The sequence below is a fragment of the Salvelinus fontinalis genome, chromosome 11 (genome assembly GCF_029448725.1).
Source record: "Salvelinus fontinalis isolate EN_2023a chromosome 11, ASM2944872v1, whole genome shotgun sequence".
Taxonomy (NCBI): domain Eukaryota; kingdom Metazoa; phylum Chordata; class Actinopteri; order Salmoniformes; family Salmonidae; genus Salvelinus; species Salvelinus fontinalis.
Genome location: NC_074675.1, coordinates 16,798,164 through 16,813,163, shown reverse-complemented (window position 1 = coordinate 16,813,163; position 15,000 = coordinate 16,798,164). Strand labels below are relative to the sequence as shown.

Genomic DNA, 15,000 nt, shown 5'->3' with positions numbered 1-15,000 from the left:
TCAATATGGTTACTGGGCTATCTGATCATAATCTGACACTTATAGCCAGAAAGCTGTCTAAGAGCAGGTTTAACCTCTCTACTGTTAGAAAGCCGGATCAACTAAGAATACCTAAGAGTGAATTAAACTATTTTGAAAACGCAATTAAGGGAATTAACTGGAATGATCTCTTGTCCTAGACAGACGTGGAAGCTGATAGTCAGGTTTTTCTATCCACAATCCAGACTACAATAAATGGTTTCCTAAAGAAAATCAAATCCAAACCTGGCCAAATGAGCACTCTTCCTTGGCTAAATGGAGAAATCTGGAAATTGATGAAAGAACGAGATTACGCTCTAAAAATGGCCCTAAGATTCAAATTAGAGCATGACAGACGTAGGTTTACCATGTTGAGAAATAAGGTGATGAAAAAAATCAGACAGGCCAAGGCAAACTTTTTTATTAACATAATTGGTGAAGCGAAGGGAAATTCTAAATTGATCTGGGAGAATCTAAAAAAGTGAACAGGGAAAGACCATAGTAACACTATAAAAAAGACTAGAAATCTTGGTGAATAACAATCTAACACAGGATGCAGTCGAAATAGCAATAGCCTTCAATTCCTACTTTATTGACTCTGTCAGGGTGCTGACACAGAACCCCTCCACTGGTTTCTTGGGCTCAGTGCTAGTGAATAACACTCAACCTGTCTTCATCATAAGGGAGGTTTCTGAGTCAAAGGTGAACAAGGTGATTAGCTCACTAAAGAACTCTAAAGCCAAAGATGTGTTTGGGCTGGACTCTACCTTTCTTAAAAACTACAAAGAGTCACTCAGTGGCCCCATTACTAAGGTCACCAACACATCTATTGGTCTCGGGGTGTTTCCAAGGGTATGGAAGTCGGCCATAATAACGGACATCTTTAAATCAGGCGACCCTGCTGAGTGAGTAACCTCAGGCCCATTAGTATACTACCTGTGGTGTCAAAGGTTGTTGAAAAGTGATGAAGCAGAACAACTGATTGCCCACCTCAACAACACATCACATTACACTCCATGCAGTTTGGCTTCAGAGCGAAACACTCCACAGAAACTGCTTTCTTCTGGAAAATGTGAACCAGTGGAGGTGTGAACCAATGTGTGAACCAATGTGAGCTCAGTGACTCGTGTTTGCATCTCAATGTGAAAAAAACTTTTTGCAAGTTCTTCACAAAGAGGGCAACAGATGCTACTGAGCCAGATGTCTGTGTATCAGGGGAGAAGCTCCAGGTGGTATCTGATTTTAAGTACCTTGGCATTATACTTGATTCCAACCTCTCTTTAAAAAGCATGTGAAAAAGGTAATTCAGATAACCAAATTCAACCTAGCTAATTTCCGATGTATACGAAATTGTTTGACTACAGAGGTAGCAAAACTGTACTTCAAATCTATGATACTCCCCCTGTCACGCCCTGACCTTAGAGATCCTCTATTTTGGTTAGGTCAGGGTGTGACTAGGGTGGGCAATCTAGTTTTCCTATTTCTTTGTTTGGCCTGGTATGGTTCCCAATCAGAGGCAGCTGTCTATCGTTGTCTCTGATTGGGGATCATACTTAGGCAGCCTTTTTTCCACCTTTAGTTTGTGGGATCTTGATTTTGTATAGGTGCTGTGTAGCCTGCAGAACTTTACGTTCGTTTTGTATTTTGTTGTTTTTCAGTGTTCATTTTAAATAAAGTAAGATGTTCGCCTATCATGCTGCACCTTGGTCTCCTCATTCAAACGACGAGCGTAACACCCCCAATTAACATACTGCTTGACTAGTTGGGCCCAAGCTTGCTGTACAACATTAAAACCTATTCAGTCTGTCTACAAATAGGCTCTCAAAGTGCTTGATAGGAATCCCAATAGCCATCATCACTGTTACATCCTCAGAAAGCATGAGCTCCTGAGTTGGGAAAATCTTGTGCAATACACCGACGCATGTCTTGTATTCAAGATCCTAAATGGCCTGGCTCCCCCTCCACTCAGTATTTTTGTTAAACAGAAAACCCAAATATATGGCAGCAGATCCACAAGGTCTGCCATGAGAGGTGACTGTATAGTTCCCTTAAGGAAAAGCACCTTTAGTAAATCCGCTTTCTCTGTGAGAGCTTCCCATGTCTGGAATACACTGCCATCAGACACACATAACTGCACCACATATCACACTTTCACAAAATGCATGAAGACATGGCTAAAGGTCAATCAGATTTGTGAACATAATCCCTAGCTGTGTGTTGCCGCTTTCCATGTTGTCGTCCTGTAGCTTGTGAGGTGTGGAAACACTTAGTTGCTTTTATGAATTTTGTCTTGCTGCTTTTTGTTCCATGTTGCTCTGTCTGTATGCTATGTCTTGCTTGTCCTATGTTGCTCTGTCTGTATGCTACGTCTTGCTTGTCCTATGTTGCTCTGTCTGTATGCTACGTCTTGCTTGTCCTATGTTGCTCTGTCTGTATGCTACGTCTTGCTTGTCCTATGTTGCTCTGCGTGTGCTCACTGCTCAATGATTGTCTATATTGTAATTGTTTTTAATAACCTGCCCAGGGACTGCGGTTGAAAAATACCCGGCTGGCTAAAACAGGCACTTTTACTGAAACGTTGATTAATGTGCACTGTCCCTGTAAACAAATAACAATAAACTCAACTCAATTAGCAAACATGTTCAAATTTGCATAAATAAAATCTCTGCATTTTCCGACCAGAGATGCGTTTCCATCAAATTGACTTGTTGCACTATGAGGACGTAGTGCATATAAAAATAACTTGTGCAGTTCCATTTCCATATACCGAAATATAAAATACAAAATAAATGTGTTTCCATCGCATTTTCCACTCTACTGATTGTTCTGTCACCAAAAACAATGGCGTTATATAGCGAATGTGTCGACTCTGGTCTTGTTACATGCGCTCTGTCCAACAGCTCTCAGATACAGTGTGGGTAGGACTATAGCCTACAGATCGACATTATTGTGGACAGCGTTTTTACTTGTCATGTCACCAGAATACGACCCTTGATACTTTCACCACCCTGTGAAGTTTATCATAACCTATTTCATCTGTAGCCTAATAAACTGACAGGCTTTCCCGGGTTGCAGTGGGAGGAACACAGAACATAAAATCGCGTGACTCCAAGTTTACTTCGATATGATGGTTATTATATCAATATTTGTGCATAAAAGCATTTCCACCTGCATTTCTCGCATAATTAATTTTACAGACACAAAAAGATCCCGCCTTGTGTAACCTATTTTGTTTTGTCGACATTTGGGAAGTTTACCGACAAGTTTGCTGTATCCATCAGGCCTGTCGTGACATTTTGTTTTCCTACATGCACTTTACTCGCGTAAAGAGGTTGGATGGAAACCTGATTAGTGAGACTCTTTCTCTTTCTCCTTCACTGTCTTTCTGTCTCCAGCTCATTGCTCAGTCTGCCTCTGTCATTCTCTCACTCTGTCACATACGCTCTTCTCTCTCTCCTCTCATTCTCTCTCTCCCTGCCTCACATCCCTGACATCCATCCCTATATGAAATTATACAAAATCAAACTATTCATATGCTAATATCATTTTGATTTGTACAGAATGGATTATAAATTACATTTAAATGATCCAACTTTTATCATTTAAATGTTCCGTTGTATGTTCACCGTCATTACATCTGGTATTAGTGTAGAAAGTGATATGAAAGGGTTAACAGTGCACCTTTAAGATGTGAAGACCATGATGTCACTCAGCACCAGGGCTCGCCCAATCCCCACCCCCTGTTGTGCTTGGTATGATGTCACAGAGAATAATCATCCAATGGGAGTATTGTATGAATGTTGAGGGTGGGCCCCATCTGACATCATGCCTTCAACGCAGCTGGCCGGACTTAAGACCTGGCACAGTCTCTGAGTTTGTCAGCCAACCTCACACACACACACACACACACACACACACACACACACCTGTTGAAGTAGATTATGAGAGATTTAGGAGTTTTAGTTTGGGTGTGTGTGTTATGTGTTATGTGTGTGTGTTATGTGTTGTGTGTATGTGTGTATGTGTGTGTGTGTGTGTGTGTGTGTGTGTGTGTGTGTGTGTGTGTGTGTGTGTGTGTGTGTGTGTGTGTGTGTGTGTGTGTGTGTGTGTGTGTGTGTGAGAGCGTATGAAGATGAGTGAGTACATGCATGGGTTTATGTGTGTGTTATGTGTGTGTGTGAGAACATGGCAGGCGTGGAAGCGAGTGTTAAAAGAAGTGTGAAAGACAGATGGGCTGTTAGAAGGAGAGGAAGAGGGGCTGTGAAACGAGGGAACGAGAAATAGAAAAATAGGGAGGAGATGAAGATGAGAAAGTTCGTGGGGATGGAGAGATGGGGAGGAGAGTTAGATTGGGAGGAGAGAGAGAGAGAGAGAGTTGGAGAGAGAGAGAGTTGGAGAGAGAGAGTTGGAGAGAGAGAGTTGGAGAGAGAGTTGGAGAGAGAGAGATGGGGAGGAGAGAGTTGGAGAGAGAGAGAGATGGGGAGGAGAGCGTTGGAGAGAGAGAGATGGGGAGGAAAGAGTTGGAGAGATTGGAGAGGAGAGAGTTGGAGAGGATGGGGAGGAGAGAGTTGGGGAGGAGAGAGTTGGGGAGAGAGATATGGGGAGGAGAGAGTTGGAGAGAGATATGGGGAGGAGAGAGTTGGAGAGAGAGATATGGGGAGGAGAGAGTTGGAGAGAGAGATATGGGGAGGAGAGAGTTGGAGAGAGAGAGATGGGGAGAGAGAGATGGGGAGGAGAGAGTTAGAGAGAGATGGGGAGGAGAGAGTTAGAGAGAGAGAGATGGGGAGGAGAGAGTTAGAGAGAGAGAGATGGGGAGGAGAGAGTTGGAGAGAGAGAGATTAGGAGGAGAGAGTTAGAGAGAGATGGGGAGGAGAGAGTTAGAGAGATATGGGGAGGAGAGAGTTAGAGAGAGAGAGATGGGGAGGAGAGAGTTGGAGAGAGAGAGATTGGGAGGAGAGAGTTAGAGAGAGAGAGAGATTGGGAGGAGAGAGTTAGAGAGAGAGAGAGATGGGGGGAGAGAGTTGGAGAGAGAGAGATGTGGAGGAGAGAGTTGGGGAGGAGAGAGTTGGAGAGAGAGAGATGGGGAGGAGAGAGTTAGAGAGAGAGATATGGGGAGGAGAGAGATGGGGAGGAGAGAGTTGGAGAGGAGAGAGTTAGAGAGAGAGAGATGGGGAGGAGAGAGTTGGAGAGAGAGAGATTGGGAGGAGATAGTTAGAGAGAGATGGGGAGGAGAGAGTTAGAGAGAGAGAGATGGGGAGGAGAGAGTTAGAGAGAGAGAGATGGGGAGAGAGATGGGGAGGAGAGAGTTGGAGAGAAAGAGATGGGGAAGAGAGAGTTGGAGAGAGAGAGATGGGGAGGAGAGAGTTAGAGAGAGAGATATGGGGAGGAGAGATTTGGAGAGAGAGAGATGGGGAGGAGAGAGTTGGAGAGATTGGAGAGGAGAGAGTTGGAGAGAGAGAGATGGGGAGGAGAGAGTTAGAGAGAGATGGGGAGGAGAGAGTTAGAGAGAGATGGGGAGGAGAGAGTTAGAGAGAGATGGGGAGGAGAGTTAGAGAGAGATGGGGAGGAGAGAGTTAGAGAGAGATGAGGAGGAGCGAGTTAGAGAGAGAGAGAGATGGGGAGGAGAGAGTTGGAGAGAGAGAGATTGGGAGGAGAGAGTTGGAGAGAGAGAGATTGGGAGGAGAGAGTTGGAGAGAGAGATGGGGAGGAGAGAGTTAGAGAGAGATGGGGAGGAGAGAGTTAGAGAGAGATGGGGAGGAGAGAGTTAGAGAGAGATGGGGAGGAGAGAGTTAGAGAGAGATGAGGAGGAGCGAGTTAGAGAGAGAGAGATGGGGAGGAGAGAGTTGGAGAGAGAGAGATTGGAAGGAGAGAGTTGGAGAGAGAGAGATTGGGAGGAGAGAGTTGGAGAGAGAGATGGGAGGAGAGAGTTGAAGAGAGAGATATGGGGAGGAGAGAGTTAGAGAGAGAGAGATTGGGAGGAGAGAGTTAGAGAGAGAGAGATTGGGAGGAGAGAGTTGGAGAGAGATAGATGGGGAGGAGAGCGTTGGGGAGGAGAGAGTTAGAGAGAGAGATTGGGAGGAGAGATTTGGAGAGAGAGAGATTGGAAGGGGAGAGGATTTACAGGGAGAGAGAGAGGGAGAGATTGGGATGATAGATATGAGAAGGAAGAAGAGAGAGGGAGGGGGAGAGTGTTAGATATGTGGGGTAAAGTAATGGAGAGACTGGAGAGAGACAGATGGAGGTAGGATTTGAAAGATAGAATCCAAAAACCACATTCCAAGATTCAAGAGATTGAGAAATACACACAGTACCCAGAGTGTCCCCTCCCGGAGTGTGTCTCTGTGAGGACCATGTAACCAGGGAGGGATATATCTTAGTGTGTCTCTGTGAGGGCCATGTAACCAGGGTAACCAGAGAGGGATATATCTTAGTGTGTCTCTGTGAGGACCATGTACCAGGGTAACCAGGGAGGGATATATCTTAGTGTGTCTCTGTGAGGACCATGTAACCAGGGTAACCAGGGAGGGATATATTTTAGTGTGTCTCTGTGAGGACCATGTAACCAGGGTAACCAAGGAGGGATATATCATGTAGTGTGTCTCTGTGAGGACCATGTAACCAGGGTAACCAGGGAGGGATATATCATGTAGTGTGTCTCTGTGAGGACCATGTAACCAGGGTAACCAGGGAGGGATATATCTTAGTGTGTCTCTGTGAGGACCATGTAACCATGGTAACCAGGGAGGGATATATCTTAGTGTGTCTCTGTGAGGACCATGTAACCAGGGAGGGATATATCTTAGTGTGTCTCTGTGAGGACCATGTAACCAGGGTAACCAGGGAGGGATATATCTTAGTGTGTCTCTGTGAGGACCATGTAACCAGGCTAACCAGGGAGGGATATATCTTAGTGTGTCTCTGTGAGGACCATGTAACCAGGGTAACCAGGGAGGGATATATCTTAGTGTGTCTCTGTGAGGACCATGTAACCAGGGTAACCAGGGAGGGATATATCTTAGTGTGTCTCTGTGAGGACCATGTAACCAGGGAGGGATATATCTTAGTGTGTCTCTGTGAGGACCATGTAACCAGGGTAACCAGGGAGGGATATATCTTAGTGTGTCTCTGTGAGGGCCATGTAACCAGGGTAACCAGGGAGGGATATATCTTAGTGTGTCTCTGTGAGGGCCATGTAACCAGGGTAACCAGGGAGGGATATATCTTAGTGTGTCTCTGTGAGGGCCATGTAACCAGGGAGGGATATATCTTAGTGTGTCTCTGTGAGGGCCATGTAACCAGGGTAACCAGGGAGGGATATATCTTAGTGTGTCTCTGTGAGGGCCATGTAACCAGGGTAACCAGGGAGGGATATATCTTAGTGTGTTGGCAGCTGGCTCCCTGTTTCTCCAGTGATGCAGCTCTAATGCAGCAGCCCCAGTGACTGCGTGTCACATTGCCAAATATGCCTGTCTGAATGCCAGTCTGATCATAGCAGGGTCCTGCCACCTGCAGACACCCACAGCACGACCACACTGCTAATGTAACGCAAAAGAACCATTCACTCTACATTGACTTCTACTCCCAGGGAGGGCTCATGTTTGGGATATTCACTGTCTTTGGTCTTTATTTTCTCCACCATGGTAGTGGTGAAATATCTAGTCTGTTGAGGCTAGTGACTGTGTTATCATAAGCTGTGTTGATGCACAGCGGACTTCAGTTATTATGGAGTCTGTAGGGGGCTATGTACTCTACTGTACAGGACCGTGATCTAACATTGCTGTCAACTCAAATATTCCTTTCATGCCAGAGCTGCCATTGTCATTAACTTCTTCTGGCTGCAGGGGCAGTATTGAGTAGCTCTGATAAAAGGTGCCCATTTCAAACGGCCTCGTACTCAATTCTTGCTCGTACAATATGCATATTATTATTACTATTGGATAGAAAACACTCTCTAGTTTCTAAAACCGTTTGAATTATATCTGTGAGTAAAACAGAACTCATTTGGCACAAACTTCCTGACCAGGAAGTGGAAAGTCTGAAAACGAGGCTCTGTTCTAGGTCCTGCCTATAAATGGGCATGATACGTATTAGTATACATGCACGTCATACACCTTCCCCTAGATGTCAAGAGGCAGTGAGAGAAGAAATGGAGTGTTTATCTTGGTCTGAGATGGAATAAATCCTCTTGGAATGACGTGTCACCCATTTCCTGTTTTCTGGAAAGCGCGAGGTTGGACCTGGAATTGCCTTCTGAAAAGCTGTCGTTATAGGCGACTACTATCTCCGGCTTTGATTTTATTTGATACATGTGACAATATCATTGTAAAGTATGTTTTTTCAATATAGTTTTATTAGACTATTGAAATTTATTCGGGACGTTAGGCGTGTTGCGTTGTGTGCCTTTGTTCAGGAAGGAGAGCTTCGCGCCACTTGGCTAGTGCGCTTGCTAATTCAAGAGGGAAAAAGGACGTTCTAAATCCAAACAACGATTGTTCTTGACAAAGGACCTCTTGTACAACATTCTGATGGAAGCTCATCAAAAGTAGGACCCATTTTATGATGCTATTTCATATATCTGTCGAATTGTGTACTATTAGTTTTGCGCCCAGGTTTTGGGCACTCGCTCGCCATAACGTAAGCCTTATGTCGTAATGAAGTTATTTTTTAGAATTCTAACACGGCGATTGCATTAAGAACTAGTGTATCTATTATTTCCTATACAACATGTATTTTTTAGTTATGTTTATGAATAGCTATTTGGTCAGAATAAGTGTCAAAAAAATATCCGGACGTTGTGGGAAAAAGTAGCTACGTTAGCACAATGTATAACCACTGATTTCAGCTCTAAATATGCACATTTTCGAACAAAACATAAGTGTATGTATAACCTGATGTTATAGGACTGTCATCTGATGAAGCATATCAAGGTTAGTCAAAAATTATATATCTTTTGCTGGTTTGTTACGATCGCTAACTTTTGCTGCTGGGAAATGGCTTGTGTTTCTGGCTATTGTGGTAAGCTAATATAACGCTATATTGTGTTTTCGCTGTAAAACACTTAAGAAATCGGAAATATTGTCTGGAATCACAAGATGCCTGTCTTTCATTTGCTGTACACTATGTATTTTTCAGAAATGTTTTATGATGAGTATTTAGGTATTTGACGTTGGTGTCTGTAATTATTCTGTCTGCTTTCGGTGCAATTTCTGATTGTAGCTGCAATGTAAACTATGATTTATACCTGAAATATGCACATTTTTCGAACAAAACATAGATTTATTGAATAACATGTTATAAGACTGTCATCTGATGAAGTTGTTTGTTGGTTAGTTTGGTTGGTTCTTGGTTAGTTAGGTTGGCTTTGTGCATGCTACCTGTGCTGTGAAAAATGTCTGTCCTTTTTTGTATTTGGTGATGAGCTAACATAAATATACGTGCTGTTTTCGCTGTAAAACATTTTAAAAATCGGACATGTCGGCTGGATTCACAAGATGCGTACCTTTCATTTGCTGTATTGGACTTGTTAATGTGTGAAAGTTAAATATTTAAAAAATATATATTTTGAATTTCGCGCCCTGCACTTGTCAGGTTTTGGCCTGGACTGTTCAGGTTTTGGTCACTAGATGTCCCCATTGCACCTTTTTTGTACCTTTTGTTTTTCCTTGCTCTAATTATTGTTTGCACCTGTGTGTCGTTCCCTTGTTAGTATTTAAACCCTGTGTGTTCCTCAGTTCCTTGCTCAGTGTTTGTATGTTAGCACCCAGCCCCAGCCCAAGCCTTGTTCTGAACATATGATTCTCTTATTGGATTTTCCAGAGGTTCTCTGGTTTAGTTCTTGTGTATTTTTGAGTAGTCTTTTGAGGTTTGTTTTTCCCTGCTGTTTTTACGACTTTGTGGAGTTTTCTTTGTATTTTGGAGGATATCCATTTTGTGCTTCTTGACTTTATGTTTGGACATTGTGGATTTAGATTCTTTGCCAGAAGATTTTGTTCTTTAATTAAACCACCATCTCTAGTACTGCTGTGTCTGCCTCATCTTCTGGGTTCTGACGATTATTAGTGACTGTTTCTCGCACCGGGTCCTGACAGCACTTGAGCTGGCTGTTGTCATAAGTGTACTGACGTCGGGCTTGCAGCCAGAAGAAGTTTTAAGCTATACAATGGAGATTTGAAATGTGTATATTTTTTCAAACTTTTTGATGCATTGTTGGCAGGGTAACAGGGAAAGGAAAAGGGGGATACCTAGTCAGTTGTAGAAGTGAATGCATTCAACTGAAATGTGTCTTCCGCATTTAACCCAACCCCTCTGAATCAGAGAGGTGCGGGGGGCTGCCATAATCGACATCCACGTCATCAGCGTCCGGGGAACAGTGGGTTAACTGCCTTGCTCAGGGGCAGAACGACAGATTTGTACCTTGTCAGCTCGGGGATTCGATCTAGTACCCTTTCGGTTACTGGCCCAACGCTCCTACCAACTGTGCTGTCTGCGTACTGTGTGTGTGTGTGTGTCAGATGTTCCCTTCGTAGTTCACGGTGTACACATGGTGTAGTGACCAACAGAATGATATGGGGGTGGCTATACATCTTTGCATATATGTGTGTGTGTGGGAGAGTCTTAATGTGCATCTGCTTGCAAGTGTGTGTGGTTGAGTGAGTTATGTGCACTGAACACCTTCCTAATATTGAATTGCACCCCCCCGTACCCCCGGTGGACCATTCTTGATACACACAGGAAACTGTTGAGTGTGAAAAAGCCCAGCAACATTGGAAATCTTGACATAAGCTGGTGCGCCTGGCACCTACTACCAGACCCCGTTCTAAGCCCCTTCAATATGTTGTCTTGCCCATTCACCCTCTGAATGGCACACATACACAATCCATGTCTCAATTGTCTGAAGGCTAAAAATCCTTCTTTAAATTGTCTCCTCCCCTTCATCTACACTGATTGAAGTGGATTGTACAAGTGACATCAGTAAGGGATCATAGATTTCACCTGGATTCACCTGGTCAGTCTGTGTCATGGAAAGAGCAGGTGTTCTTAATGGTTTTATGCACTCAATGTATATGTATATCTTCTCATGTATGGGTTGTGTGTGTGTGTGGGTGTGTGTGTGTGTGTGTGTGTGTGTGTGTGTGTGGGTGTGGGTGTGGGTGTGGGTGTGTGTGTGTGTGTGTGGGTAGTTGAATAATGGGTGGGTTAGTTAGCATCATGATCTGAGATGAAACGGACAAAACGTAAGCCTTTGAAATGCAAAATGCAGAAGACTGGCGATTGGCCACTGTGCTGTGGAGCGGATAGCCGTCTTTGTGTTTCCCCCACATTTCATCATAAAACACACACACACACACACACACACACATTATTAATAAGGGAATAGCTAATGCTTTATCTATGAGACACAAAGCACACTAATAGGCTGCAGCTTGCTGCTCTGGAGGAGAGGAAGTGTGACACGTGTGTGTGTGTGTGTGTGTGTGTGTGTGTGTGTGTGTGTGTGTGTGTGTGTGTGTGTGTGTGTGTGTACACAATTGTGTGGACACACAGACAGGAGAGTTGAGTCTCCACTGGCAGGGCCCAGGGACCAATTTATTTCCACGCAGTAGGAAGAACAGAGGGATAGAAAGGAAGATGAGAAAGAGGGAGAGGATGGAGACCCGGTGGAACAGGAAATAGAGACGGGCCCCTCTGTTCACTAAGATTGCTTGGGACAGAATGAGACCATTTTGTGTGTGTGTGTGGAGTGGAGAGATGATTGTATGTGTGTGTTGTTCCCCTGAGTCAAGGATTACTGAGCTTGATTTATTTCACATCTTTTATCCGTGGAGACGTTTATTGCCGCAGTGAACTAAAAGCATTTATGGACACACACACCTATACACACAAGTAATGTACACCTCACACAATCACACACATGCATTTTATACCGGTGCCTTTTAACTGAACTCATCCCATCTCTCTCTCTCTCTCTCTCTCTCTCTCTCTCTCTCTCTCTCTCTCTCTCTCTCTCTCTCTCTCTCTCTCTCTCTCTCTCTCTCTCTCTCTCTCTCTCTCTCTGTCTCCTCTAACAGGCAGGAGGCCAGTGACCTCTCTGGACCCATACAGAGGTAAATTTTCTCTTTTCATTCTTCTCTCTTCTCTTCTCGTCTTTGATCAGCTTTATGTGTGTGATGGGGTAGCATCAGTACTGAACCACCACCACACAGCTCTCATCTCCCAGCCCACAAGTACTGGACTAGCTAGTGTGGCCCCAGCAGATTGTATACCATCTCTGAGCTGGTGTCTGTAAGCCTGAGAGAACAGGCGGGGAAGACGACCAGAAAGATAAGGAATCAAGCGATGCAACAGAAACAGAGGGGTAGAAAAAGACTGTAGAGATAGAGGGAAGGAGGAGAAAGAGACAGACATACGGGGACAGAGGGGAAATTGGGGGGTGTATAGAGGGCGAGAACAGAGAGAGGGAGCTAAAAGGAGAGACGCGAGAGAGCAGGTGGGAGCGGGTGGGAGGTGCGACGAGGCTCAGATCTATGGCCGTGCAGGGTCATTAAACCCAACCCCATGGCGACAGAACGAGACAACCAAGGAGAGGGAGGAAGAGAGGGGTTTAAATAAAGGGCCCATCTTAAAATAGACACACCTATTCCTCATTTGGGATTGAGTTAGCAGGGAGGATAGGCCCATTCTGCCCTGAAAGCCTCTCTCCCCTCTGAAAACACCAAAGAAAAGAAGGATGGAGAGAGAGAGACTGTACCACAGTCTCTCTGACGGATCAGCCTTCTCAAGGACACTTAGGCCTGTTTCCTCTCACACACACATACACACACACATACGCACACAGACACACACACACCACTAGACCTTGTACGGAGAAAATCTGTAGGTGCACAGAATGCATATTACAAAACACACTAATAATTTATCTGTCAGACGCAGTTAAAGGGGCCTTGGCCATTGTAGGAGATTCTGTGTACATGTGATACAGAGAGGGTTAATGGTGTTGCATTTACCCAGGGACGAGCAGGGACCAAGGGACAGCAAATGACATGCATATGCAGATTATCTGCTAACGAAGCAGAGCGAGACTGACTTCAAAAGGCATCCGGCACGAGAAAGAAGCTGAGGGAGAGAGAGAGAGAGAGAGACTGGAGGAGAAAGGCATCCGACACGAGAGAGAAGCTGAGGGAGAGAGAGAGACCGAGAGAGACTGGAGGAGAAAGGCATCTGGCACGAGAGAGAAGCTGAGGGAGAGAGAGAGACCGAGAGAGACTGGAGGAGAAAGGCATCTGGCACGAGAGAGAAGCTGAGGGAGAGAGAGAGACCGAGAGAGAAGCTGAGGGAGAGAGAAAGACCGAGAAAGAAGCTGAGGGAGAAAGAGCGAGAGAGAGAGACTGGAGGAGAAAGGCATCTGGCACGAGAGAGAAGCTGAGGGAGAGAGAGAGACCGAGAGAGAAGCTGAGGGAGAGAGAGAGACCGAGAGAGACTGGAGGAGAAAGGCATCTGGCACGAGAGAGAAGCTGAGGGAGAGAGAGAGACCAAGAGAGAAGCTGAGGGAGAGAGAGAGACCGAGAGAGACTGGAGGAGAAAGGCATCCGGCACGAGAGAGAAGCTGAGGGAGAGAGAGAGACCGAGAGAGAAGCTGAGGGAGAGAGAGAGACCGAGAGAGACTGGAGGAGAAAGGCATCCGGCACTAGAGAGAAGCTGAGGGAGAGAGAGAGACCGAGAGAGACTGGAGGAGAAAGGCATCCGGCACGAGAGAGAAGCTGAGGGAGAGAGAGAGACCGAGAGAGACTGGAGGAGAAAGGCATCCGGCACGAGAGAGAAGCTGAGGGAGAGAGAGAGACCGAGAGAGACTGCAGGAGAAAGGCATCTGGTACGAGAGAGAAGCTGAGGGAGAGAGAGAGACCGAGAGAGAAGCTGAGGGAGAGAGAGAGACCGAGAAAGAAGCTGAGGGAGAGAGAGAGAGAGAGAGACTGGAGGAGAAAGGCATCTGGCACGAGAGAGAAGCTGAGGGAGAGAGAGAGACCGAGAGAGACTGGAGGAGAAAGGCATCCGGCACTAGAGAGAAGCTGAGGGAGAGAGAGATACCGAGAGAGAAGCTGAGGGAGAGAGAGAGACCGAGAGAGACTGGAGGAGAAAGGCATCCGGCACTAGAGAGAAGCTGAGGGAGAGAGAGAGACCGAGAGAGACTGGAGGAGAAAGGCATCCGGCACTAGAGAGAAGCTGAGGGAGAGAGAGAGACCGAGAGAGAAGCTGAGGGAGAGAGAGAGACCGAGAGAGACTGGAGGAGAAAGGCATCCGGCACTAGAGAGAAGCTGAGGGAGAGAGAGAGACCGAGAGAGACTGGAGGAGAAAGGCATCCGGCACGAGAGAGAAGCTGAGGGAGAGAGAGAGACCGAGAGAGACTGCAGGAGAAAGGCATCTGGTACGAGAGAGAAGCTGAGGGAGAGAGAGAGACCGAGAGAGAAGCTGAGGGAGAGAGAGAGACCGAGAAAGAAGCTGAGGGAGAGAGAGAGAGAGAGAGACTGGAGGAGAAAGGCATCTGGCACGAGAGAGAAGCTGAGGGAGAGAGAGAGACCGAGAGAGAAGCTGAGGGAGAGAGAGAGACCGAGAGAGAAGCTGAGGGAGAGAGAGAGACCGAGAAAGAAGCTGAGGGAGAGAGAGAGACCGAGAGAGAAGCTGAGGGAGAGAGAGAGACCGAGAAAGAAGCTGAGGGAGAGAGAGAGACCGAGAGAGACTGGAGGAGAAAGGCATCCGGCACTAGAGAGAAGCTGAGGGAGAGAGAGAGACCGAGAGAGACTGGAGGAGAAAGGCATCCGGCACTAGAGAGAAGCTGAGGGAGAGAGAGATACCGAGAGAGAAGCTGAGGGAGAGAGAGAGACCGAGAGAGAAGCTGAGGGAGAGAGAGAGACCGAGAAAGAAGCTGAGGGAGAGAGAGAGACCGAGAGAGACTGGAGGAGAAAGGCATCCGGCACTAGAGAGAAGCTG

At 45.9% G+C, this 15,000-nt stretch overlaps 1 protein-coding gene across 2 annotated transcripts in view; it reads left to right on the top strand.

The window, feature by feature from the left end:
* Positions 1-15,000, top strand: part of LOC129865183 (CUGBP Elav-like family member 2) — a 200,414-nt gene that overhangs the window by 51,058 nt on the left and 134,356 nt on the right. The window contains exon 2 of one of the 2 annotated variants that reach the window (XM_055937720.1): positions 12,087-12,122. The exons of the other annotated variant lie outside the window; for it this stretch is intronic. Coding sequence (XP_055793695.1) covers positions 12,087-12,122 — 36 coding nt within the window. The remainder of the gene's footprint in view (positions 1-12,086; positions 12,123-15,000) is intronic. 2 annotated transcript variants of the gene reach the window in all.